The sequence below is a fragment of the Lathamus discolor genome, chromosome Z (genome assembly GCF_037157495.1).
Source record: "Lathamus discolor isolate bLatDis1 chromosome Z, bLatDis1.hap1, whole genome shotgun sequence".
NCBI lineage: Eukaryota > Metazoa > Chordata > Aves > Psittaciformes > Psittacidae > Lathamus > Lathamus discolor.
In genome coordinates, this window is record NC_088909.1 from 23,196,415 (window position 1) to 23,222,939 (window position 26,525).

Genomic DNA, 26,525 nt, shown 5'->3' on the forward strand with positions numbered 1-26,525 from the left:
TCTTTCAGGAGGGGTGTCCCAGGAAGTGACATTCTGGCTGCGCTGGGAGCTTCACTTGTGTTCTTGTCCCATCAGTATCGCTTGTGGTGACACCAAAATCCAGGAAATAAACTTTGTAACCAGAATGACAGGTTAGAAAGCCAACATTATTACAGTACTGGGTGCATAGGGGATTGTTCTGCCTATCATGCATACTGAGAAGAGACAGCTTACAGCTTATATATCATTATTATATACATAGAATAATGTGATTTGCGTTAGAAGGGACCTTAAAGCTCATCCACTTCCAGCCCCCTGCCACAAGCAGGGCCACCTTCCACTAGAGCAGGTTGCTCCAAGCCCCGTCCAATCTGGCCTTGAACACTACCAGGGATGGGACAGCCACAGCTCCTCTGGGCACCCTGTGCCAGGGCCTCAGCACCCTCACAGGGAAGAACTGCCTAAGAGCACATCTCAGTCTCCCCTCTGTCAGGTTAAAGCCATTCCCCCTTGTCCTGTCCCTACAGGCCCTTGCCCAAAGCCCCTCTCCAGGTTTTCTGTAGCCCCTTTAGGCACTGGAGCTGCTCTAAGGTCTCCCCTGATTAGGAGAAAACTCCAGGAACAAACTTGCCAACAAAGTTTTCAAGCTGACAAGCAGGTATTCTTTATTGCAGTGCGGGAGACACGGGGGATAGCTCCTCCCAACGTGTGTCTCCCCGTTGCTACACAGGCCATCCTTATATAGTCCCTGGGCATACATACATTACATCATTTTCCAGAAAGCTCCCCGCATGCGTACAGAATTGTGGTGGAGGTCTCTGAGGGTCATTTACTTCTTCCAACAATCTTCATCACTTCTGGCAGCCTTTGAAGCACGCACAGTAGATGCTCATACCAGTTTAATTGGTTCATTAGCACCAGAGACATAATAATCCTCCTATCCTCCTACTTATCAGTTAGTTTAACTGTAGCCCATCCTGGACACCTGCCATTCCCAGATACTCCTTATCCCTGTGTCCTGTTCTTCTAGACTGTTTTTCTTAAAATTATGTCAACTATAACAATTTATCTTGTACAAGAATTCTCAGTATGTTCTCCAGCTGCACTCTACTTTTTTTTCTATGTATCATGCACTTTAGTAATTTTCCACTGCTACTGTTACAAAGCCATCCAACTTAACATCACTTAAAACTGATTCTAAAGGTTTATATATTCCATTTTGTGACTTTGTGCCCCCCTTGTCTCACCCCTTAAGGAGCCTTCTCTTCTCCAGGCTGACCCAGCCCAGCTCTCTCAGCCTGGCTCCAGAGCAGAGCTCCTCCAGCCCTCGCAGCATCTCTGTGGACTCCTCTGGGTTCGTTCCAGCAGCTCCAGGTCCCTCTTGTGTTGAGGACACCGGAACTGCACACAGTGCTCCAGCTGGGGTCTCACCAGAGCAGAGCGTCCACCACTCTCGTTACTCACTGCATATGGTACTGCGTCTCCCCCAGGCGTCTCGGGGGGTCATTTGGGGAGAAACACCCTCACTCATTTTACCCTTGTATGTAAACCCAATACTTAAGGACACTGAAATGCTTGTTAACCCTTGCTAATTAATTATTAATTAATAATTAATTATTCTCGTTTAGGCTAATTTACAACCCTCAGAGGCTCCTTATAGCTGTTTTATCTTGCAACCATTAACCTATCAATGGAAGGAAGGCCCACACCGATATAAGATAAAGCAGCTGGTCCTCTTGTTTCATGCCTGCTTTATCTGCAGTTTTGGAAGTTTCACCCATGACCATGTCCATATACAGTGAAATACTTGTTTAATTCGGTCTCAGTGGTGGCTTACAACCTCCAGGAAGAGCGCTTCAAAAGCGGCGCTATGCTGGGCCGGTCAGGACTACAGACCCCGCAGCACCCCTCCACCGCCATTGCTGCCGCCGACCACCACCACCACCGCCACTTCCCCCCCGCACTGCCTCAAGGGGAAGACGCGGGACGACGCACGCACGCACGCACGCACGCACGCAAGCACCTACGTACGTACGTACGTCATGTGAGCCGCCGCCATAGTTTTCCCGCCTCTTCGCCCGTCGCCATGTCGTCTTTCCCGGAGCTGTATTTCAATGTCGATAACGGCTACCTGGAAGGCTTGGTGCGCGGTTTTAAGGCGGGGGTGCTCCGGCAAGGTGACTACGTGAACTTGGTGCAGTGTGAGAGCCTGGAGGGTGAGTTGGGGAGTGTCTGAGCTGGGTGGGGGGCACCCTCCGCCTTCATACTGAGGGGAATGGCTGTCGGGCTGAGGGGGAAGCTCGGATGGAGGGGTGGTGGGACCCTGGGGAGGCGGGGGGTTGTGTGGCGGCGGGTGAAAGGGTCCATAACGGCGGTTTTGAGGCTTTTTTCCCTCTTCACTCCTTGGCTGAACAGGCATTTAGCGCCATAGAATCAGAATGGTTTGGGTTTGATCACCTGGTTCCAACCCACCCTTCCGTGGGCAGGATACGTCACGCTAGAGGTGTCCCCCCACCGTGGCTGCTTCCTCCGAGCTCAGCTGACTCAGTTTTACGGCCTTGTGATTGCAGCAGCTGATTAAAGCTGGCAGTTTAAGGAAGCTCAAGCTCCCAGTGCTTTCTTGAGGAGCCTGTTTAGCTGTGGTGCGTTTCCTGCCGTTGTTGGGAACCTGGTTAGTTTGTCAGGCTTTGCTGAGAAGTCTTGTTTTGGGCTTTCACTTCCTAAGTGGCAGGCAGAGCAGGAAGGCTTTTTAAGGCCAGAAGCAAGATTAATGGGGTGATCTAACTTAATCCCTGATACCTGTGATCAGTTTGAGGAGATTGGGTCACCTAGGAAAGTACATGGTGTTGCTAGTGGAAAAACTAGTGCAGACCTTTGTAAATTCACTTGTGAATTACCCTTCACCTATAATTTTGAGTTCTCTTTCAAGGCTAAACCTGACTTCCAGCCATTGTTTTTTGTCTAGATCGGTGTGTATAAACCTAGAGAGCTGTGAAGGTTTTGCTCAGCGATTCTCTTCATCTCTGTTCAGTTTATCTTAATTAGCCAGTGCTGATCTATTCCTCTATGTCAGTGACCTGCTTAACAGTTCTCCCTCATGGGTGTCCAGAACCTGGGTCACAAATCATGAAGATCAAAACCAGGTCTCTCTTGAAACAGAAACATATATCCAGAAATGTTGGTTGTTTTGGTCAATGGGACTATAATTATTGGATCATTCTTTCTTCTGAAAGTACTGGTTAAGATCAGCCTGATCTTGATGGTCATTGCTGAGTGATTGAAATTTATATTAACTGTCTAGAGGGATCCTTGACCAGCAGAACCCTGGATACAAGTTACCTGGAGCTACTTGCTCAACTGTTAGACAACAGAATGGGAACAGAATGCTGTGGTGTGCCTCAGTCTCCACCTTAAAACATATCCAGGGTGGTTTTACTTAGGACAGAAGCCCCTTTTCACGTAGACTTTTTTGCAGCTCTTTGCTTGCAGCAGTCTCTATGATTCTTGCTATGGAGCTCAGGTCCTGGAAGAGAGTGGTGGGAGTTATTCCTGCTCTCCTGCTAGTCACAAGTCTCAGCATGCCCTAAACTATCACTTTATCACCTTCCCTGCGCGTAACTTCTTCTTTGGAGTCTTTCTGTACATTACAGCTTCTCCTTAAGTATATAATTTTTTCCCCCCTCCTTTCCTTGCCTTCTGAATGAGTAAACTTTGCTTTCCCTTGGAGTGTTGTTTTCTCCATTTGGAGTCATCATTTCGGAGTTCTCATATTAATCACGGAATCCCAGGTTGAAAGGGACCTCAAGGATCATCTGGTCCAACCTTTCTAGGCAAAGCATGAGCTGGACTGCATGTCCAAGCATTCTGTTCAGCCCAATCTGAAGTGTTTAGTGTTGGGGAGTCCAAAATTCCCTACAGAGGTTATTCTGGTGGCTGGTTGTTCTCATTGGGAAAATTTTCCTTTTGTGTCCAGTCAGAATCTCCCCAGGAGTAACTTGTGCCATCCCCACTCGTATATTTGTCTTGGTATTGTTACTGCCCTGTCCTGACAGCTCCCTGATGGTGGCTGCTGCTATGCTCTTTGTCACCCTTCATTCAGAGCCTGAATGCTGTTCTGAGTTCACTGCCTGTCTCATACTTCCTGCGTTTGGCTTTCTGTGCCCCTGGAGACACCAAAAGTGACAAAGTCCCTCTACAAGACACTCTACGTTGGTGTTGTTATAGATGGATTTGCCTTCAAAGGAACATTGCTGTTGATCACTTACTATGTCTGTGGTCAGACCATTTCTTTCCTCTGTCCCTTTAGTTCCCATTTTCCTATTTCAGTACCTGTTTTCTGTGCTTTGCAGACTTCTAACATTTTTTCTCCCAGATGCTTCTCTGCACTAAATCCAGGCAGTAGCTAGCTTATTACCAGCCAAAATAATTAGTCTGGCATAAAAAACATATTCTGCTATTCTGTTTTGTCTTCACTGCTCCTCTTGCCTGAGTCTGGCTCTGCGGTTAATTCAGTCCTGGAGCAAATTATCACCTTGGTCCCGAAGAAACAAGGCTGGCTAGGGGTTGGCCCTGGGAATCCGGTATCCATCTGATTGCTGCTGCTAGGAGGTATTGCTTCCAAGTCTGAAATGCTGCTTCCTCTTGTGTGCTTGTATCATACTGGAAGCAAAAAGGAATTGACTTCTCTGCTTCAGGACTTGCGCTGACAGCTTAGTGCTGCTGGAAGGAGGAGATCGTGCTTTTCTGTGTGATCCTCTGCTTATCTGATCACAAAGAAACCCAGTTCAAGCTTTGGCTTCTTGATGAGTTGGAAATAGAGTCAAACAGGTGGTCAGGCGGGCTCCTGAGCTGGCTGTAAGAAGGGGCAGGAAAACATAACCAGGATTGAGGGGAGGGAGTAAGAGCTGTTTTGGCTTAAGTTCTCTCTTGAAACCCTCGCCAATAATATATTTAATCCCGTCTTTTAGCTCCAAATTTTGGGATTGTTTCTTTGCTAGAGATCCTTGTGTGCCACACCTCTGTGCTGGATATTGTTTAGAATCTGCCTGGCCCTCTCTGTGGCAGCCAATTCCTGCTTCTGACACAAGGTGTCAGTGAAGGACTTGGCGCTGCTTGGTTTTGCCTCGATGCTGTGAGCATGGGTCTGTGCTTGAGTGGAATCTGTCTTGGGTAACCAAACTTATAAATCACCCACATTTCTGCTGTCAAAAGGATGGTGAGCTGTCTCCATCTTCTAAAAGCTGTGGTGGCCTGTTAGAGAGCTGGTATCATCTCTGGAGAATAAAAAGCCGTTGATGCATTTGGACAGCAGTGCTGCTTTTAAGCAGCAGAGTTCAGTCTGGAACTGGAATGTGGGTTATTACCAGGCTTTACTGTTGGTCTACAACGCTCCATACTCCAAAAAGCATATGAATCCTGAAGTGCACAGAAACATCTTTAGAAACAGGAATTTCTTTTCCTTCAAGTCAGCATTCACGAGCCTTGTATTGCTAATGTTCCTCTTTCTTCCACACTGTTAATATAAGAAACATTTCTTTTTGACCTGCCAGTGTTACAGATGTGATTGATACAGTGAAATCCAGCAGCAGGACATATCACCTTCTACTTAGGTAATGAGGTCGTGAAATGTCCATCTGAAAAGTTGGCTAAAGCTTATTAGTGTAGGCCTTTGTTGGGAAAGGCTTTCCACAGGCTGTGTGTTTCCTCATCCACCACCACCTCTGTGGGTGCTGGTGCTTCTCTTGGTGCAGTTGGCCCAACTGGGGTCTTGTGCACTTTATGGTGCACCTGGGATGGGCTCCTTTGTGTCTGCAGCTTAAGGTGTGTGTAGAATGAATCTTATGCCCCTGCAAGGCTCTCTCATGTTTTGCTTGTGCATCTCAGCCTGCGCTTTTTCCTGTGAAAGCTCTTGGGTTTTCAGTTTGCATAACCTCAAGGTAGTGGTGTTGTGTCACGTCAGTGAAGAGCACAGCAACCATCTGAGCCCCAAAGATGTATTTGGGAGGCAAAGGCTGGCTAGGAGAAGAAAATACATGTGATTCTTTTAGATAGAAAGGATTTCCAAGACTGTGGTCCTCTCATCTCCTCAGTTTGGTCTACAGGCCTCCATTTGTAGGATGCTTGCTAATCAGCAGTGAAATTGGAGAGCTTGAAGCACCGGACTGCCTGGCTTCACACCAGCTGGAGGGCATGGTAGTCTGCCTGAATGGTGTCTTCACACCGAAGCCCTGTTTCCTGTTGTCAAATGCATCTGCAGGAACACATACAGAGTGCTATGCTCTTGATACAGGGCTGGATGGTGTTTAATAAACCAAGACTGGATGGGTTGGTTGATTCTGAGTCTTGAAGAGCGTTTCCAGGTTTGCTGTCTGTAGTCCTCCCTGCCCAGAAGGGGAGTGCTGCTTTCAGTCAGCTGAAGAGGCCATTACTAAAGGCTTGCTGTCTTAAATGCCTCTTCAGTGTAATGACATCTGCTTCTCCTCCACTCTCTCCTCTTCCTCTTTCTCCAAGGCAAAGGAGAGGTGATGAAATAATTGGAAGTGTATTGGGCATGTTATTGAGCCGCTGTGAAGTGAAATCTGTCTGTCTTGTTGTCTAACCACAGAGCAGTAGCCACACCAGAGCAGAGGCCTGCCTGGGCAGAGCTGTGGCCTTTTGGGGGCAAGAAATGGATGTTTGGAGTGTTTCCTCTGTATACCAGGCTTCTGCTGAGTGCAGTATGTGCTTTTGTTTTCATAGTCCCAAGGATCTTTCTTCTCCCCTGGAGGCTGCCTTTGCTTTATGGTGTTATGTGCTGAATGTTCACCACATCTTTCACTGAGAGCAGGAGAGGCTGTGTTACCCTTCTCTCTTCCATTATATTGCTGTGGTCTTGGAGTTCAGGCCCAGAAAGTTTGGAGCTGGGCTTCTCTTTTGGCTTAACCACATGGGCAGTGTGTCCTCTCTTATAGAGAAGTTGCATTGTTACCAGAGCTACAGACTGCCTGCAAGCCTGCTTTTGACACCTCGATCCATGGTGGAGCTCATGGTGTTCTCCTGGGTGTGGGGGGAAGAGGGTAGGTCCTTTCCCATGCAGCTCCTCTGCTGTACAAGCAACCAAGGAGTGGCCACCTGATAGTCCTGAAGTGCAGCCATGGTGAGATCCATCTTGAACTCTGTGAATGGTTCAGTCTGAATCCGGAACTCGGTGGGTGTAGAAGCCAGGCTGTAATGTGGTAGGTACCTTTTGAAAGCATGATAACAATATTTTCTGTCTCCTGACATCTAAGACCCCTGTGTGGAAAGATGACCTTTAACTGCTGGGACTGTGCAGGAGGATTGTCCCTGTCCCCAGGAGCTTTCATCTGCTGGATGAGGCTGAGCATATGGGAATGGCGACACCTGAGGAGGGCTTAGACCGTGCCTGTCTTGTGAATGCTGGCTGCATGTACAGAGATAGTGCAGTAGCTGAAAGGCTTGTCCTTCTAATCTCAGTGCTTTGTACTGCATCCTCCAGTGTAACTGCTGGCTGTGGCTGGTTAATCAGCTGTCCTCTTAAAACAAACTCAAGGAAAACATTCTTTATTGGGAGAAAGATGGCACTTCCACGGCCTGCTAAATCATGGTGGCAAACAAACACTGTGGTCTCTGGCTTCCTGCAGGGTTCAGCAGAGGCTCTTTGCTGTTTGTTCTGGCCTCCTTTACTGGGCAGAGACACACTTCATGGCTTCTTGTAGCTAAACTTGCATGCAGCTGCTGAGGTCAGCTTCTCAGCTTCAGTACTAGTGCAGCTTCAGTCCTTGTTTGTGTCCTGCCCCTCCTTAGAAGATGGTGGTGTCTGGGTTTCCTGGCAGCCTGTTGGTACTTTCATCTTGTTGTTTTTCCTTTGCTGTCGGCTCCTGCAGTGTGAGAATGTTTTCTGTCCTGTTTCCCTTAGCTTCTGGATGATTTGCTGCCTCTCCTTTAAACCACTGCCCTAGGTGCTGGGCTGATGTCCTGTTGGTGTACTGGACCTCAGAGGTTACAGCTGTGACTTAGTGCAGTCTGGTTTTAGTGGGGAGAAGAAAAGGGTACGTAGAGGTGAAGTTTCTTGGAGATGCAGGTAGGTTAGGAGGTGTTCCTCACCTTTTGGAAGGATCAGGAGAGGGCTACCTGGTTGAGGGGCTACTGAGGAAACAAAACCTAGATGTGCTGGGTTTGAGGCTCTGATGGGGGTAACTTCAACCCCGGGAAGGGCTGGACTAGAAACATGGGCTGCTGTTTGCTGCTGAGGATGTCTCACAGAAGTGAAAGATGAGAGGCAAGATGCTGGTGGATGGAAAGGGGCAGAGATGATGCTTCTCTGTCTAGCTCTGGCCTAGAGGAATTGCTGCCTGACAGCAGAAGAAAATTGGTATGCCTGTACTGTGTTGTGTAACCGCAGGAAAGGTCTTAAATTCTTTGGGGAATGAAGGGTCTCTGGGTGCTTCTTGGGTGAGATTTCAGAGAATCAGTTCCAGGAGTGTCTGAGGTGGCTTTAAACAGGTCTAATGGAAAGCAATGAGCCAAATGGTGATGACTGTAGTCTTCTGAAGGGAGATGGGGGTGACGGAGCTGAACTGCAGGCTGCTGTGTGATCCCTCAGCTGCTTTACTGCCTCCAGCCTGGGAGATGGCAAAAAAGATTGTAATTTTAATATATGCAGCGATGGCCCTGGGTGCTTTGGAGTGAGATGTCAGGATCACAGCAGATAATTGTGTGAACACATCAGTTAAGCTTTTGCAGCTTCCAAGCTGATTCCATGCCTGTGTGTGAGAAGACAAATCGGTCCTTGCCTGGAAGAGCTTAAGCCCTTAACTTGATTCAGAGCTCTGCAATGCAGTTACGGGAGTATGCTGAAGAAGGAAGGGTAGAAGTTTGAGTTGCTAGGGCCTTGGGTAACTGTGAGTAGGGCTCAGAGAATAGGCTTTGACTGACAGATGTCTGAAAGACTGAATAGTGGCTTAATTCTTTGTTATGACACAGAAGACCTGCAGGAGAGCATAGTAGTATTACTGTGGATCTGAAGTCTCTCATGAAAACATCATCTGAAATGTGAAGGTGTGGTTGAATTAAACTTCATTTGTGCTTGTGCCTCACATACAGCCTGCTGCATCGAAACCAGAGGGCTTTATCAGAGATTTGAAAGGAGGTGGCTGTAAGTACATGTCATGGTAATTTCAAGCACTTCCCTACTTGAATACTCAGCAGAAACAGGCTGTTGTTCTGACAGGCTGTTGTGTTCTTGCATAAGGCAGCTTTCTGGGAACTATGACCTGGCCATAATTTACTAGCTTTTGCGGGGGAGGAGAGAGAACAAAAGTGTTGCGGTATTTCAGACACTCCCATGCCAAATGCTGCCTCAAATCTGTTTTTTAAAGTGTGTGAACTGCTTGGAAAAATGCCGAAACAGGGAAACATACCTCTCAGAAGCAGTTGCTGCATTGAAGCTGTGTGCTGATGCTACTCAGCATTTGGAGGACCCCATCAGCAGTGCCTGGGCTTTAGGTGCAGGTCTCTCCTTTTCAGCAGGCAGAAGACTTCCAGCCAGCATCTTGTTGACATGCAGCGTGTGGGATCCCTGGCAGCTGCTGCTGCCGAGGTGTTGCAGTTGCTGCTAGAGGCCAACTCCAGCTCAGTCTGAACTTGTGTTAGGAAATAGGAACTTGAGCTTCTGGAGAGCTTGGGGTTTGCTCAGCAGTGGGTCTACTTATTAGTCACTGTGCTACTGCGACAGCTCTTCTGGCAGGGGATTTGTGAGACCGTGGGATTAGTTTGTTCTTAACTGTGAAGCCTGACATGTGAATGGCCCTATTAAAACCTCCCAAACCCTCTTGGCTGAGGCTCAGTGATGGGCTTGAGGAGGACAGGCTCGCTTAAGTCACTTGTACACCATGGGATGCATTGAGTCAGGGTTTATAAATCTGGTCAGCTTTTTGGAAAATCTGTTCTGTTCTGTCTGCTTGGATGCTAAGAGATTCAGAAGACTTTAGTTTGTGGCTGGCTTTCCAAGTGTTATATAAACATGGCCCTTATTCCAGTTGCAACATAATGTTACGCTGACTCTTGTGCTGTGGAGCTGGCGGGGCAACCCCCTCATCAAGCAGGACAAAATGCTCTGAGAGCTTGCTCAGAGCTCTTGAGGGAGAAGCTGCAAGGCACAGCATGCAGCCTGTGTGACTGGTCTCCATGAGATGCAGCTCTGACTTCTTGGAAGTGGATGGTATGGCAAACTCTACTTTTTGTGTCACTTGCAGTCTCAAAAGGAAGAGCAGAGTTGCAGGTCATGATGACACCAAAAGGAACAGATGGTTTTGGGTTAGTAGAATTGGAATTGAGGAAATGGCTAGAAACTTTGGAAGCTTCCCTACTGAAGTAAGAGATAGGTAGGATATGCATTAGCTGCTTTCTCTGCAAGGTCCTGTATAGCTGCAAAACAGCATCACGTGCCTTTCTAGGAAGGCTTAGTTTTCATTAAAGCTCTGCACAATGGAAGAGAACTGCAAGAAGGAGGTATGTGAATGTAGCTATTGCAGTCCCCTGGGCCTTCCCTTGCAGTCTGATTTTAAGGGTGCAATACTCTTATCATGATCCTTTCTCTCACATTCACTGAGCAACTGCTGAATTTTGTTCCATCCTTTCTCCAGCCTCCTCTAAAAGCAAACAAGTAAAGCCCTGATCTGACAGTGGAACTTAATTTCCGCTTGGACTCCAAAGCTTCTCATCCAAGACTTTCAGAAGAGGGACTGAAACTTGTCGAGTGTTTGACTTTGTGGCAAGGTTCATGTTGAAAACTCTATAGTCTTGAGTTATCCACACAATGTTTTCCCACCTCAGAAGTGTGAGCATAAGTTGGCAATGTTTTGGTAGAACAAAACACAGCTGTTTAGCTGCAGCATAGTCTGGGGAACAGAGATCTACTTTAAGTTTCTGCTTTGCTTCAGCTGGGGTGTGTGTTGTTGGGCAAGTAACTCTTTGCTGCATCCAGGCTTCCCTAGTAAGAGTACCACCAAACTCTCCTGTAAACCACAGACAGAGTGCTTGGTTTCTGTCATGTTTGTAAGTCGCTGGCCTTTTCCTCTTCTCTGAAACCACCATATTTCCTGTGATGCTTAGCAGTGGTAATGTCTTTGTAACTAAAAAGTGCTGGGTCAACAACATCTTTACTAGACCTCCTTGGAAATAACCAGAAGAGTTAAAGTCAGCTTGAAAGCTGTTTGACCCCTTGGGCTGAGGACAGTGTCTTGCTGTACAGTCCAAGCTCAGTTTGGAGCCCAGTGTGGAGGATGCTCTCCAGCTCGTGCCTGTAGCTGGATGGAATGTCAAAAGATCAAACTCCTCAAGCTAGGCTGAGTCCTTACTTTGACCTCGATACTTTGGTTGCTTGTACTGTAATGCTTGAGGACTCAATGATTCAGTGGAGGGGAAAGGCAGCCTCAGTGCTGCTCTTTCACAGAAACCAGGGAGAAATGGTTTTGTTTTGGTTTTTTGTTTTTTTTTCCCTTCTTGTTTTCTCTGGACAGTGTGTTCACATCTGGTTTGACTAAACTCTTCCAGCTACTCTCCTTTCCCCATAAAGGTCTTGAATCCCTTGGAGGGTGCTTGTCTAACTGGCCCTCCGAGGTGAAGTTGAAGGAAGATGAACATTATGTACCAGTGCAACTAGCAGAGCCTTGCAGGATTGTATGACGTTCCTCAGTTCTGGATTCAGTTTTTCCATGGAGACACTTAAAGGTTTTGGCTCAAAAGGGCTTTTATCTTGACAGAGCTCAGCATGTTGTGGTTGATTGTTGGCCAGGACTGGAGCTTGGTTGGGCACCTGACCTACAGCAAGGGTAAGGGAGGAAACAAAGGTTCCCTCTACTCCAAACTGGAGGAGGGGAAGGCTTCTAAGCGTGTTCCTTGTCTTGGTTTTGGCTTGGATAGAGTTAATTTTCTTCTAGTAGCTGGTCCAGTGCTGTGTTTTGAATTTAGGATTAGAATAACATACCAGTTTTCTAGTTGTTGCTAAGTACTGCTTATTCTAAATCAAGGACTTTTCAGTCTTTGATGCTTTGCCATAGAGGGGGGGGCACAAGAAGCCAGAAGAGAGCACAGCCGGGACAGCTAACCTGAACTATTCAAAGGGGTATTCCATACCAAAGCATGTCATGCCCAGTATAGAAACTAGGGGGAGTTGGCTGAAAACCTCCAGGCTGAACAACCCCAGCTCACTCAGCCTGTCTTCAGAGCAAAGGTACTCCAGCCCTCACAGCATCTTCATGGCCCTGCTCTGGATTCGCTGTAACTGATCTGCCTGTTTTATAATTTCAAGGTTGCTGTTTGTGTATTTTTGGCTTTGAAAGCTTTTCCAGTGCCACCCATCACTAGTATCTGAGGGAGCTTGCTTGTGGTTACAGATAGGTTCTTGGTTGTGATTGCTTCAGAGAAGCCTGCAACCAGAGCCCTTGGGGCTAGAGAAAGTGCTTAAGTTGTTGGGTTTTAAAATTATTTTCTAGGAAGTATATGCTAGAAATCTAGAACCTCCCATCTTGATCAAACACAGTGGGCAGCTGCATGCTCAGTTGCACAGTGCCACAGTTACCTCTTAAAGATGGGGCAAAGCTGCTATTGTGAAACACTGATCTCCTGTGTTTGGGTTGTCCATGATAAAACTAAGTGCAGATAAAAACATGATTTAATGTGGGTTTTTTCTAGGTGATCTTTCAGAGAAGAGAATGCCTAGAGAATGGCTGAGCAACAGCATTCTTGGGTGTGCTCAAAAGAAAAAACAGCCCAAACCCAACACAGACCCTGTAGAGTGGAATTATTCTTTCTTTTTCAGACTTGAAACTGCACCTCCAGAGCACAGACTATGGGAACTTCCTGGCCAATGAAGCCTCCCCACTCACTGTCTCAGTCATAGATGACAAGCTGAAAGAGAAGATGGTAGTGGAGTTCCGTCACATGAGGAACCATGCCTATGAGCCTCTAGCAAGTTTTCTGGACTTCATCACGTGAGTACCAACTATTCATCAACACTGGTGTTCTTCCAGACTTGAGGGCTCTCAGATCAGTTTTCCATTCTTGACCCTGTAGCTCCTGTGTGTTCTGCAGCTTCTTGAACAAAACTCGTATCTGGAGGTTTCAAAGCAGCAGCACAGTATCACTACACTATTAAAGCCTTCTGCTTCTTGGGTGTGCTGGCACAGCTGCTTGGCTGCTTTCCCTGCAGCACTGGTTCAGTCTCTGTTGGACCTGTCATTTACCTTTTTTCCCTTGTGTTAAATATTCCTATTTTATTGTTCTTAAATGTGATCCTGCTGCAATGCATGTGCACAGCAGCAGTTGCCTGCTCACTCTGACCCACTGAGGTCTGTCAGCCTTTGTCGAGGCTGCTGTGATTCTGATATCTCACTCTGGGGTCTGTATGCCTTCCTCTGATCCTGTCACAAACTGGTTTAGGGAGTTGACCTGGCCAAAAATTGAACCACCTTACTGTTTTGGCATTAATAATAATTTTATTTTTTTTTTTATTTTCAGCCAACTCTGTGGAATCCACCAAATAGTGGATTTCCAGTAAGGAAAGGGAGGGCCTAGAACATGCAGTGGGGAAAGACTGGGCTGCAGCACCCTCAATATGTCTCTCTTGGTGCATGAAAAGACAAAGGATGCGTACACTTCCACAGCAGGTTCAGCTGATGTGAAAAGCTTGAAATAGCACAGTTTCCTCACAAGTGTCTTCTCCTAGCAATTTTGCACAACCTTCTGCTTCTGTGTGTTGCTTTTGCTTTAATTGGTAATAAAGCAAAATTCCTAGTCTTGGTGAGATACCAGTTGTGCTAGTCAGCAATTTTACTTCCATGTTTTGGTTGCATTTTTTCCTTTCTTTAGTCTACACTCCTGTAAGATCTATTTTACCCTGCAAGCTGCCTAGCCAGTGTCCTCCTCTGACCAATAAGGGGGTATCTTATGGGCAAAAGTTAATCTCAGGTTCAGTAGAACATGTTTTTAACATGGATCTCTGAGGGGAAAGTAGTACTCTATTCTTGAGTAGGACAGTTCCTAAATCAGCACTGATTTATTTGATACAGTGAGCTTGGGCTCATCACAGTCGTTCTGGCACGTGGTATTTAATCTTGCATTTCTAACAGTTGTGTGTGTATTATCTTGCTAGCCACCTAGAGATTTTTGAAGGATGGAGGCTCATATAGACAGGCATTTGTAGTCAGTTCAAAGATTTTGAGATTGGCTTATCTGGGGTGTCTCCTGCACATGCAGATATTGATTAAAGACCTGTCTGTCTCCCCCATTCCTTCCTGTTGTGTCCCTTCTGTGTCTGAAATGACATGGAAACAGCTATTTCATTTTCTAACCCAGTAGCTCTTATCTATTATTTTTTGGGTCACTCTGCTAAAGCTGCCTGTCTTCTAAGCCTTTCCTATTTTCTAAGAAACAGCTTTTTGTTATATGCTTGTCTCTAAAACACATGTAGTTTTCATATTTGGCTCCAAATACGGAGTAAAATGTGGCAAGTCATCAGCAGGACATTACTAAGCCCTCCAAGTGTTCAGTTGCATTTTGTTGTGGTTCTGCTGCACCACTGATGGAGGAGTCTCCCCTGAGTCTGCACTCATCACACCAGTGGAGTGTTACTGGAAAAGAGAAGGTGTTAACAGCTTCAGAAGGTCTAAGGTGGGAGTCACTGTCAGCATGTTACAAGCTCTAATAACTTCTAATGACACTACAGACAAGTTAAAATACAAGAATGCTGCTGAAACACAGGAGCTTGGAGAGGGTGCCACCTTTGCCCAGCAGTTTTTTCTATATTCTGTTGATAATACTAATATTTAGTGACAGGGCTAGTAGAAAAGAGGGTAGACTAGATACAGCTTCTTGGACTGCCTTTCAGTCTGTGTTTTGTTCCCTGAAACCGTCCCATAGGTTGTAGCAGCTCTTGGTTCAGGACAAGGGATAGAAGTTTCAGAGGTCCTGTTTGCAGATCCCTCTCCTGGGAGGCTTCCCATGTACATCCCAAATAGCTTGAGTGAACACAGGGCAGCTCTGTTGGAAGTCTGGCGGCATTTACTTGTGCCAGTACTTCACCTAACCCAGGCTTGTATGCTCTCAGCATCACAGGCAGTTTCAGCCCAGCAATGTTGGCAATGCTGGGGGTGTTGTGCCTGTGCACACAGAGGTACTGTGTCATCTGCCTACCTGGGTGACACTGGAACAAGCCTGTGCCATTTGATCTCCTGCTCTGGCTGTGAACACAGAATAGGTGTAATGGGGTGATTTATCTTGGCCTTTTGAACATGACTATTTCCTACTCCTTTCTTTTAGAGTAGCTAATGAAACTTGAGGAGGAAATGGTAAAGATGTTCCTGGTAGGCAGCTCAGGGCAAGTGACTCACCAGGTGGTCAGAAGAAGAAATTGTACTCAACCGAATGTGTCTATGTGCTAAACCATACAGGCTGAATTGAAATAGAAAATGGTAGAAAGATATGGAAAGTTTGAGTATGGCTGGCTTCTGCAGGAGGAAAGCTTGAGTGCTCTGGGACTGTCTTGAGAGAGCAGCATTGGTTGTAAACAGATTTTGAAAACTGAGTGGTACTATATGAGGTGTGACAGGCTTAAAATGGGAGGAAATGTTTTACAACAGGTCCAGTTCTGCTCTGAAATTCATGGCTGCAGGATGCTTTTGTGGGTACTTAACTTCTTGACCGTCTTAGAAATACTAGATAACCTCACACCAGACAGAAGCATGTTAAATATGCAGGTACCATCCCAGTGAGAGCAGTCAGGATGTTGGTGGCTGGTGCCGGGAGGTGGATGGAGCATTTAAAAGCAGTCTTTGTCCTGGTGGACCTCTGGGGTGGTTTTGAGTTGATCAGCAGGTGAGTGTTTTGCTGGGTTTTCGAGGGTGCTCTGCTGTTGACCCAAGGCACGTTGCTGAGGGATCTGGGGAACTGTCTGATCTCAGGAGCAGGTAAGCCCTTGTCCCCTCCCCAACCTGCCAAAAGCTTTTTGTCCCCACCGTGTGTAATTTCTCTTGCTTCTTCTCTGTGGCCCATGAACCCAGGTAGGGGCCACGGGAAGCAGAAGCAGGACTGGGGCTGGTGTGGGAGCTCTGGAGCACCGGGAGGATGCTGTTCCTGGTCGCTGTTCAGCCCAGGTCCAGGGAGGTGAAGCAGCTCTGCCTGTGACTTGCCGGAAGGTGGCACTCCAGCCCTGTCACTGCCCGACCCCAGGGGCATCTCATCCCCTAGGTAACCTCTGGAGGTGAGCAGGAGTTAACTTCCTGAGCTTAGGGGAAAGGACACTGTTAAGAGCACACGAACAAAACTAACCCAAGAATGCACCTAGGCAGCAACCCAGTTCCACCTGTCACTTGCTACCACTGTTTTTTGTCTTGTTGTGCTCCTCTCCTGGCACCACACTGACTCTTTCCTGGCACTTACCCTCTCCAGAACTTTTCTGTTGCAAGTGTAGCATTATTAGTATCAAAATATAGAGGAAGTTGGCTGATTTCCCTTTTGTTTTTTCAAGTGGTGGCTGTAGCTGGTGGCCTTCTGCCACTGCATATTGTGACAAGGAAAATCTCAACTTGTTGAGCCTGTCACAGTCTATGACACACCTGCTAACTCTGTGTCTTGCCATGTAGCTCCTTGCTGGTGCTTTCCCGTGTCTTTCAACAGCCCACAGTAGGTTCTGACTTGATAGGCACAAGTTGAATGTTAACATCTCGCTCCAACACAAACAATTGACTGTTTGGCTGAGGGAATGCAGCGATGTTCTGTAGGGCAGCAACAAACAGGTATTAAGTGTACTTGAAACAGAAAAACCCACTTCCTGAATTCAACAAGCACATATTGACTTGTGGGATGGAAGTGGGTTTTAGGTTCTTCTCAGTGCTGTGCTGCTATGCCTTTCTGTAAAGGATTTGTTTGTGTTAGCTTGTCACCTTGCTGTGTCCTGTCTCTCCTTCTTTTCAGTGTTCCTGTACATGGTTTGGATAGGATTCTTTATCATGGTGCTGCTTCTGACTCTCGCCTGCTGTAGCTTGGTCTGGTTGTCAACTTTGGTATTTTTCTAGGGGAAAAATATGTAATAAAGGTTTGGTTGTTTGGATTTTTTTTTTTTTTTTTTTTGCCCTTGCTTCAGAACAGTCTCTTTCTTCCCCTTGGAAGTGGTTTCACAGATCCTGGTGTGCAGGGCTCTGACAGTTCTTGGGCTCCTTGAGCCCTTGCAGCAAGCTGTTGGGCAGAGAAGGTTTTGATCTTGTGCTCAGATGGGGAAGCTGCTGGTAACTGTGTGGAGACTTGAGCCTGCTGTAAGAGGGAGGTCTAGGGGTGAGCTGGGTCTAAACATTTCCCAAATCCATAATCAAGCCTCTTGTCAGAGGACAAGACTAAGTTGTCTTTTGTCCTTACCTCACCAGTCTGCTAGGGCTGGGAACTGGGTTCTTTGTTGCCCTGGGGATGCACCTGGGAACTTCACTTTCAGTATGTTTTTGTGGTCTGTTTTTGATGAGGTTGCATGTACCCTTCCCCTTTCACATGCTTTTTGTAGCTCACGCTTCCCTTTGTTACCTTCTACCTGACCCAGTGCTGCTCTGCCTCTCCCATGCACTGGATAGATCTAGTTTCTGCTGCATGACTTTGAGTTCGAACTTCATCTTGCAGCAGTGGTTTTTCTGGAGCCAAATTGTTTTCAATTGCTACTTTTGCTGAAGAGCAATAATACTCTTCTCTGGAGTAGCAAGTTGCCTGTCTATTCTAAATATAATGGAGTATGCATGCTGGCATAACTGCAGAAGTTAACAAAACATGACTGCATCCTTTTGAAGGTCTCTCTTGCAGAAGAAAAAGCTCCTGATGCTTTACATTAGACCCTTGCAGTTTATTTGGGCAAATGCCCCAATCTGAAGGATGTTTCCTAATCTGCTGTGGTTAAAAATGTGCTATATTCGTTTCAATTAGTTGTTGACTGCTTGGTGGCAGTGGGGTTGGGAAGCAAAAATGGAGTGGCTGGGGATCCTGCAATAAAAGCTTTATGAGCTTTTTCTGGCAGAGACTGTTTTGGCAGAGAAGCACAGGTTTCTGACAAACAGCTTCCCTGTTTGCAGGGAGTGCAAAGTTGAACTGATAAGCCAAATTCTTGGAGGAATTATGCAATATTCAAAATAAGAGGGCATGTAACCAATGGTCTGGAAACGATCACAGACTTGTGTCCTCTGGATGGTAGGATTGGAACTGCAGCTATTGTCCTGCATGCCCCCATACTCAAAGGACACATATCTACGTGTTTCCCAGAACCAGTGTCGGTGAGCACGGACAGGTTTGGGTGCCTGATGGGGAGGCATGGAGTCGTCTTTCAAAATGGTGTGACTGCGGGTGCCCTCATCAGAAAGGGAGGCTTTCAAAGGTGGATTCCACTGTGTGTTACGTTGGGGGTATGCTTTTTTCTCCAAGCCTCTAATGCCTGGAAAACACTTCATTTGGGCACTGGATTTGAGCTAGAACAGTATAACCCTCCTCCTACAGACCAGCACTGTTATTTGCTTGGAAGGTGTTAGCACAGTGCCTCACAAACCCAGTGAGCTACAGTAATGTTTGGAAGAGCTAGCAAAGTGTTGTCAGTGGCAGTAAAGATGCAGAAAAAGCAAGTAATGACCTCCAGATTTAAGCCAGTGTTTCACAAAGAGAAATCTTGAATGAAAGTGCAGCCCCAAGAAGTGGCTTGGCAAGCTGTGGGTGATTAGATGGGAACTCTGGATAACATCCCTGCCCAAGCTTATGCTGTTTCATCCAGAGGCAGTGTGTGGACTTAGGTATCTTCTTGGGCTTTGTTTAAAGCTGAATGTCTCTGGTGATTCTGCATCTCACAGGAGCAGTCCTTGCCCTTCCCTCATGTTCCTTCTTGCAGTCTTTCCCCCTACAGCCCTTCTGGTAGAGGCATAAAACAGGGAGGAAGGTTATCAGTACTCCTCTAACAAATTTATGTATGGTTGTGACTTTTCCAGAAGGGCACCTGTGTGCAGTGTCTTCAGTTGGATGAACATTCACTGAACACTTCTGTTCCCATGTAACATGCTTCAGTCCTTGATTGCAACCATTCTCAAGGTGTTCTGGTGCTGGACTTTAGCAACCTTTATTTTTCTCTTGCCTTTCAATCAGTTTGCTTCACCCAATGCTTTAGACTGGCAGGTTCAGCTCAGAAAAGGCCTGGAAGCCAAGGGTACTGCTTCTGAAGCTTTCTTGGGGGCATCTTGAGTCCTAGTCCCCTCTCCCAGATCTGTTCTGCATGCAGATACGAAGTCTAGCAAATACTTGCATAGAGCTTTGTGGAAGTAACACAGTATTTGGAGGATGAGCTAAATCTAGCCCGTATGTTTTACTGCATGTGAAGTGGGATGATGATTTGTCTTGTTTTCTGCTAGCAGCAGATCTGTATGCACAGTAAGGTTCTGCATGTTTGTTGGGTCCAGGCCACATGGTCACTGGGAAGTGAATAAAGGCTTTCAGAGCATCAAACTCCTTCAGCTGTCTTGGCTACAGGAGGCAGTTTTGGGGATAAATTGAGATTAAACAGCACAGTCTTTCCTCTAATTTCATGTCCTTGAAATGTGTTGTGTTTTGGTCTGTGTGAAAGCAGCATGATTGCATGTTTCTGGTCAATATTTAAAATGTAATTAGCACTGGGGTCTGCTCAGCACAACATGGAGTGCCAAGACTCAGCCTTGCGTATCAGCCTTGTGTTTTTAAGCTTTGAGGAATCAAGTTTAGGCAGCCAGAGATTCTTGCACAAGGCATTGAGGTGTTCAAAACATTCCCTAGTATTTCAAGGGATTTGGACACAGATAGAACACAGCATCATATTCATAAAGCCTCAAAGTTAAAACAAAACAAACAAAAAAACCCTTCATCTAGCTTTTTCTCTCATTAGCCTTTAATGCAGGTAAGACTATATGACTGCTTATAAGTTACTAGAAGGTGCCACTGGAAAACAGAGGTCACTATCCCAAGGCACCTAGACTCACTAGAAGATAGTAAAAATCATGTGGAGATGCAGCTAAATATTGATTAATGCTGAGAACATTCCTGGATGCCTAGATTTGAAAGGCTGCCCCAGCCTCTCTAGTACTGTGATGTTACAACTCTGCTGTGAAATGGTTTCAATGATCTGAGTTTAGCAGGGCACCCACTTACTGGCTGAATGCCCTTAGTTTGTGATGGCAACCTTAAAATTCTCAGCTTTCTCTTTGGCAGGTTCACAAACCTACCACTTAGGTGTGTTTTTTACTGGTGTGACTCTAGGAAAGACAGTGAACAAATATAGGAAGAGGACACTTTGAGCACACATTTGAGCATGCTTTGAGCATCACATGCAGAACTCCCCCTGGCCAAAAGTTGTTGGTCTGACACATTCTAGTCTGAGCTGAAAAACTGATGTAAAGATTTGATTCAGTTCATCTGCTGTCTGTTCCTCAGACAAGCCTTAGTGAGGCACTGAGCTCTTCCTGATGTGCAACATCCCTTTCATTTCCAGTTCAGGACCACTGTACAGTTATTTACTGATGATCTTAAAAGAACACTCTAGATACAAGTATGTCAGCTGTTGGCACTAGTGTCAGTGTCAGCTACTGCTCTTCTGTGCTTTGAAGTCTCTGTATTCCTTTCCTCCGTAACTGCTTATACTTCAAAGTCAAGAGGTGTGACAAGTGGCTCTGTGTACAAGCACCTTTGCTCAAGTCCTTAGCCCAGTGGGAGGTAGAGAAGTCTGTGTACTTACGCAGAAACCCAAGGAAGCAGCAGTACAACCAGCCCGAAACTTTTCCATTAGGCTACTTCCCCCACTAGCCCCTGAGTACATGAATTGGATGAGCTGTAAGAAGGAAGCACTGGATGCTAAGGTGACTGTGGTCAAAACAACTTAATTGTCATTTAAAGCTGTCCCTAGAATTCATGCTGAGTTCAAGCACTGCTGTGATCCCACTGGAGATTTCCTTTTTTCATCCCAAAATAAACACATGCTTCTACAGTCATCCGGGTTACTGAGACTCTTCATCAGTTACTGTAGCAATAGGACAAGGGGTGATGGGTTTAAACTTAAACAGGGGAGATTTAGGTTAGATACAAGGAAGAAAATATTTACTCTGAGGATGATGAGGCGCTGGCACAGGTTGCTCAGAGAAGCTGTGGCTGCCCCATCCCTGGCAGTGTTCAAGGTGAGGTTGGACGGGGCTTGGAGCAGCGGGGTCTCATGGAAGGTGTCCCTGCCCATGGCAGCGGGGTTGGGAGTAAATGATTTTAAAGTCTTTTCCAACCCAAAACAGGCTAGGATTCTGTGACTTTGGCTTTGCAAGAATTAGTCTGCATTAGTCTAATGCTGGTTTTAGAAAGCGTTAAAATTGCTTGAGCAATACAATACCTTAACCCATCCCAGCAAAACCACTGAGCTGCAGCCTAGCTTGTGCACTTGTGCCTCATCCCACTGTTGACAGGAGGGCTGTCCTCATGACCCCTTGCCCAGCAGCTGTTAAGCTACAGTTTGGCTTTGGCAAGGCTTTCAGAGGATCCCTGAGAAACGCAGGTCATGCAATGTTCTGTCATTAGTCATGCTTTGTGGCCACTTGCATTATTGTTTACGGTTTCTTTAGTATCCTGGAGCAGAAAGCAATAAAAAACCCAACCTATCTGCCACGGGACAATGACTGTTGAAGATTAGATTAGTAAGTGGGGGAGGGAGAAGCCCTAACTGTCTTGGGGTCACTGCCTTGCAGGGCTGTGCCTGAGTGCCTTCAGGCCAAGTTGTAAACGCCAAGTTGTGATGAGCTTTCATGAATTTAGTGTGTTCCTCTGCTATAAAAAGTCTTTCCCAATGTTCAGTGAGCCATTGCAATCCTTCTTGCGTGTTTCATTTGTACTTAATAACTCCAGCAGGAGGAGGAACATGTACATTGTCAAAGAACCTGCACATGGCTTTTGCGTGTGTGCGCTATTCCTCCTTGATGATCCTACATTCACAGATGACAAGTTAGCTTCTGGAGCTTGTCTCTCCACTTTTCTCTCTGGGAGGTCTCTGCTGTGCCTGTCTGAGACCATACCTCCCATGGTCAGCAGTGAGAATGATCTCTCTGACCTACTGCTTATGGGAGGAACATTTCCCCCACCACACATACACATTTTGGCTTTTCTAGGCATATCCTAGCCTGGCTTTGTTCTTGTTATGCAAATGTCACCCAGTGTGTATTGTGCTGAACTGGGTGTCAGTGGAGGAGTGAAGATGCTGCGAGGGCTGGAGCCCCTCCACTCTGGAGACAGTCGGAGAAAGCTGGGCTTGTTCAGCCTGGAGAAGACTCAAGGGAGACCTTAGAGCAGCTTCCAGTGCCTAAAGGGGCCACAAGAAACCTGAAGAGGAGCTTTGGACAAGGGCCTGTAGGGACAGGACAAAGGGGAATGGCTTCAAACTGACAGAGGGAGGATTGAGATTAGACGTTAGGAAGAAGTTCTTTGTGAGATTGCCCAGAGAAGCTGTGGCTGCCCCATCCCTGGCAGTGTTCAAGGCCAGGCTGAATGGGGCTTGGAGCAACCTGCTCTAGTGGAAGGTGTCTCTGCCCATGGCAGGGGGTTGGAACAGGGTGACCTTTAAGGTCCCTTCCAACCCAAACCATTCTAGGGTTCTGTGATACTTACTCTTCTTGTCTCAGACTTTAGGAAGCTCTAAACCATCATCTCTTTCCTGCTGTGGATGATATTTCTATGCTTGCTGACTCTGTTCTTTAATAAGAAATTGTGTTATCATGTGAGATGTTGAGGACACTTCTCGGTATCAACTTGAAATTGTATTTCTGTGAATGTGAATTTCTGGAATATACCACACCTCAGTGCAGTGGTGACAGGAAGAGCTAGGCAGGGTGTAACTGTGAATATGAAACTGGCTGAACATACACTCGTTTTGTGTCCATCTCCTTGCATGGGGAGATAGCAGCTCAGAGGAGGAGTATAAAACACGTTCTTTCCCATGAAAGTTTTGCTATGGTCTTCATGGAGGCAAGGTTGGGAACTTAAGAAAAGGTACCATTTTATCTCTTAATTAAAACCCAGCACCTTGTGTCACTGGGTGCAGCTTGCACAGAGCCTCCATGTAATGTTTTCTCCTCTGAGCTCCTACCAAGTGTTCACATGAGCTAGTGCAGAGGCTTGTCCTCACCAAGGAGCTGGTCTGTGTCTCCAGTTTCCACCAGACAAGTGTCTCGGGTCTCCAGTCTCCACCAGACCATCCTATGTCCCAGTCTCTTTTCCTTGCTAAGCAGGCTGCAGTAAGCGTTCATGGTGTTGCAAGTGACTCCTGTTTTGTGATGTCCTTCTTATTAGCTGCACTGAGGGTTAGTAAAGGTTAAAATGCTCTTGAAGGGGTCTGAGTATGCATTAACCATAAAAGCTGAAACCTTTGAAGCTGGTCAGAACCTAATAGGAGATGAGAAAGATGATGACAAAAGCTGCTCTATTAAACAGGTAGGTGGATGTTCTTAAGAAAACTGCTGCCACAGTAATAAATCTAATCCTTCAGGCCCCAGAGGAAATGCCAGCATGGCCAGGACCTCTGATATGGTCTTAGTACAGCTGTGCTACTGGAGGCAGATGCATTCTTGTTCGGACTTGGCACAGAAAAGCAAGTGTTGCCCCTTCCACAGAGGAGAAGAGGCTTTTCCAGCTCTCCTGGCACTAGACAACTTGCTTTGTAGTCATGATTGTTTTTACTGGGTTAAAGCAGGGATTGAATGTGAGTAAGTGTGGTCCAGGTTTGCTTGAAGGGAATAGAGCTATCAGTAAGGATTTGGTAGTGGTGCTGGTGTCTGCCTGGCCTCAGCAGGCAGGAGGAGGCCTTTATCTGGCTGCAGCTCTCATTATTTTAAAGGCTTGAAATGCTGTCACAGTGGAAATTCGAATGAAAAATTTCCCGCTGTCTTGCACATAGTAACTCCTTCTCCTCCTGCAGGGATGAATCCTGCTCTGACAGCAAGATTTAAGTAGTTTCAATAGGTAAAGTACAAAAAACAAACAAAAAGTTGGTGCCAGGCCTGCTTAGAGACCTTGGCATTTGGTCTTTAGAGTGTGCATTTCCTCAGACTTCCCTGAAGGATGAGGAAACAAGCAAGTTATAAAATGGGGAGAGCTGGGTTGTCTTTCCTGGACCATCAGTCTGAACGCAAGAGCTTCTCATGCGTGAAGAGGTCAGATTTGGGCTGTTCTTTCCAAGCCTGGTTTTCATGCTGAGCTGGGCTGGGAGGGCATGGATGAGCTCGGTGTGACTCCAAGAAATCAGAGCTAAGCTGCTCTGAAGACCTGTGAACAGAAAGTGCTCCAGTCATTCTCTCCTCAGTTCCTCTTGTGTGGTTGAATTTGGCCAGGCTCCTTGCAACTCGCAAATAGCTTGTGGAGAGCAAGATCTGTGGTGGAGCAAGCTGAGAACAGGAAAGAGGTGTGCTAGCATACTGTGCAATGACCACATTTCCTTGCCTGTTCCTTTACTGTAGATTGAGTTGAAGAAACAAATACGGTCTGGTCTTATGTTGTTGCCTTGTTTTTGTGAGAATAGTCCTGTGTGTGGTCTTTCCTGAAAGCCACTGTGGTGCACTAAACAAACTTACATGTTTGAGGTCAAGTGGTGGAGCTGGGAAAGGATGGTTTGTGTCCTTGGTCTGGTACACCTCATGGAAATCCATCTCTGTTGGAGTGCAGATGCTTGTATTTACCAGGAACCAGCTGCTTACTGCAAGGGACTTACCTTACCCTCAGTTCTCATAAACAGACCCTTCTTGCTGTCCTGGAGATTGCAATCATCTCCGTGGTGAGAGGCTGCACAAACAGAAGCAGGGATAATGACCTTGTCAATTAAAAGGCAAAAGGAGGTTTCTTAGGACACAAAGCTTGCACTGGTTGTCCTTGTTCTAGATTGAACACCCCTAGAAAGGTAGGCTGCAAACACAGAAAGGCTCTCTGCAAAAATAGTAGGGCCAGGAGGCACATTACCAGCCGTGTGGTGTGGAGAAACCAGCAGCACCTGTTTGAGGAACTAAGGTGTGGATTTGTTCATGGACATGCCCTTTGAGCGCATTTGAGAGGTAGAGAGCCCATCTAATAAAAACTACTGAAATCTGCCTCTAACTGGCTCAGCTTACCTGCCTTTGATGTGGTTCAAAAGGAAACAGGCCTGCACTATGCCCTTCCTGTTAGCTCGGGAAGATAAAGACCAGGAACATCCCAATGCCTGCCTGACAAACATGTGCAGAGCCTTGCCAACTCTGCCCTTGTCCCAGTCCCAGTGTGCTGCTGGCCTTAAGTTCCCTTTCTTTGGTCCTCAAGTACATGTGGGAAGCCTGAACCTCAACAATGTTCCAATTCTTTGCACAGCTCCTTCAGCCGTTCTAGTTCAAGTCCTGATCTTGTTTGTTTTGGACCATGTCTCTTCAGGTCTCTTCCATCATCTCACTTTTTAGAGTTTTAGCAGTGAGAGCAAGGGAGTGTAAAATCCCAATTTTCCTGCTATTCCAGCATCTGTGCCTCTTCATTGGGCTGCTGAGGGACATTTGCAAAAGCATCCGCTTCTGACTGGAAAAAGACTCATCTTGCTTGATGTTCTTCCATGTTCTCAGCTTGGTTTTCTTCTGGTTCAGCTGGTGGTGAAGATGCCTACAGCACCACTTCTATTCTTGCTGGGGTTGCTTCTTCTCTCATCTTGTACTCTCATCTTGTGTTTTACATGATGCCTTGATCCCTTGCTTGGATCTTTTGCTTGGAGAAGGCAATCAGCCTCTTAGCAAAGAGAAACAAGGATATACTGGAGAGAAGGGCCACAAAGAGCTTGTGTTGGTGGAAATTGTGCTGAGTAGTATAGACTGAATCTGCTAATCCTGTATAACATAAGCAGAGAAGTTGGGTAGGGACATCATAATGTGGGCTAATGCAAAGAACTTCCTAACTTTTGGTGGCAAAGGTGTGAAAGACCTTGTGTGTAGTTCTGTGAGGGTGTGAATGCAGGTTGTGCCAAAGCTGCCAGCTGTATTGTTTTGAGAAGGGAGTGGGGCTGCAGAAGCATAATCCTTTCTCCATAGTCTTGGCAAGATGGAGCACTGCTGCTGGCACTGAAGCTGAGCTTGAGTCAGGCTTTCTGCAGATTTCCCCTTTGCTGGTGTCTCTATAGAGCATGGTGATGCAAGGAGAGCAGTGGGAATGCTGAAGGGACAAATGTTCCTTGTGGATGGATATGATGAAGCTGCAGCCAGGCTCCTCTTGGACATGTGTGGGGTCAGGATGAGAGACATCAGACATGGCCATGAGGGAAATTTCGATGAGCTGTTAGGAAAAGACTTTTCATTGTGAGTGTGGTCAGACAGTGAAGCAGAGCCCCAGGGAGGTTGTGAGATCTACAAATCCTTGCAAATAATGCAAAGTTCAGCTGGACAAAGCCCTGAGCAGCTGGAGCTGGCAATGCTTGGAGCAGGGCATTGGTCCAGAGACCTCCAGAAGTCCCTTCCAATTCTTCAGTGGTAGGCAGGAGATGC

At 46.5% G+C, this 26,525-nt stretch overlaps 1 protein-coding gene across 2 annotated transcripts in view; it reads left to right on the forward strand.

Annotated features, from left to right (window-relative positions):
* The first annotated feature begins 2,009 nt into the window (after window positions 1-2,009).
* ATP6V0D1 (ATPase H+ transporting V0 subunit d1) overlaps window positions 2,010-26,525 on the forward strand; it is a 35,497-nt gene continuing 10,981 nt past the window's right edge. Inside the window, exons 1-2 of one of the 2 annotated variants that reach the window (XM_065662648.1) lie at window positions 2,010-2,195; window positions 12,800-12,971. In XM_065662648.1, coding sequence (XP_065518720.1) covers window positions 2,066-2,195; window positions 12,800-12,971 — 302 coding nt within the window. In that variant the 5' untranslated portion in view covers window positions 2,010-2,065. The remainder of the gene's footprint in view (window positions 2,196-12,799; window positions 12,972-26,525) is intronic. The other variant, XM_065662646.1, reaches the window with a different exon arrangement.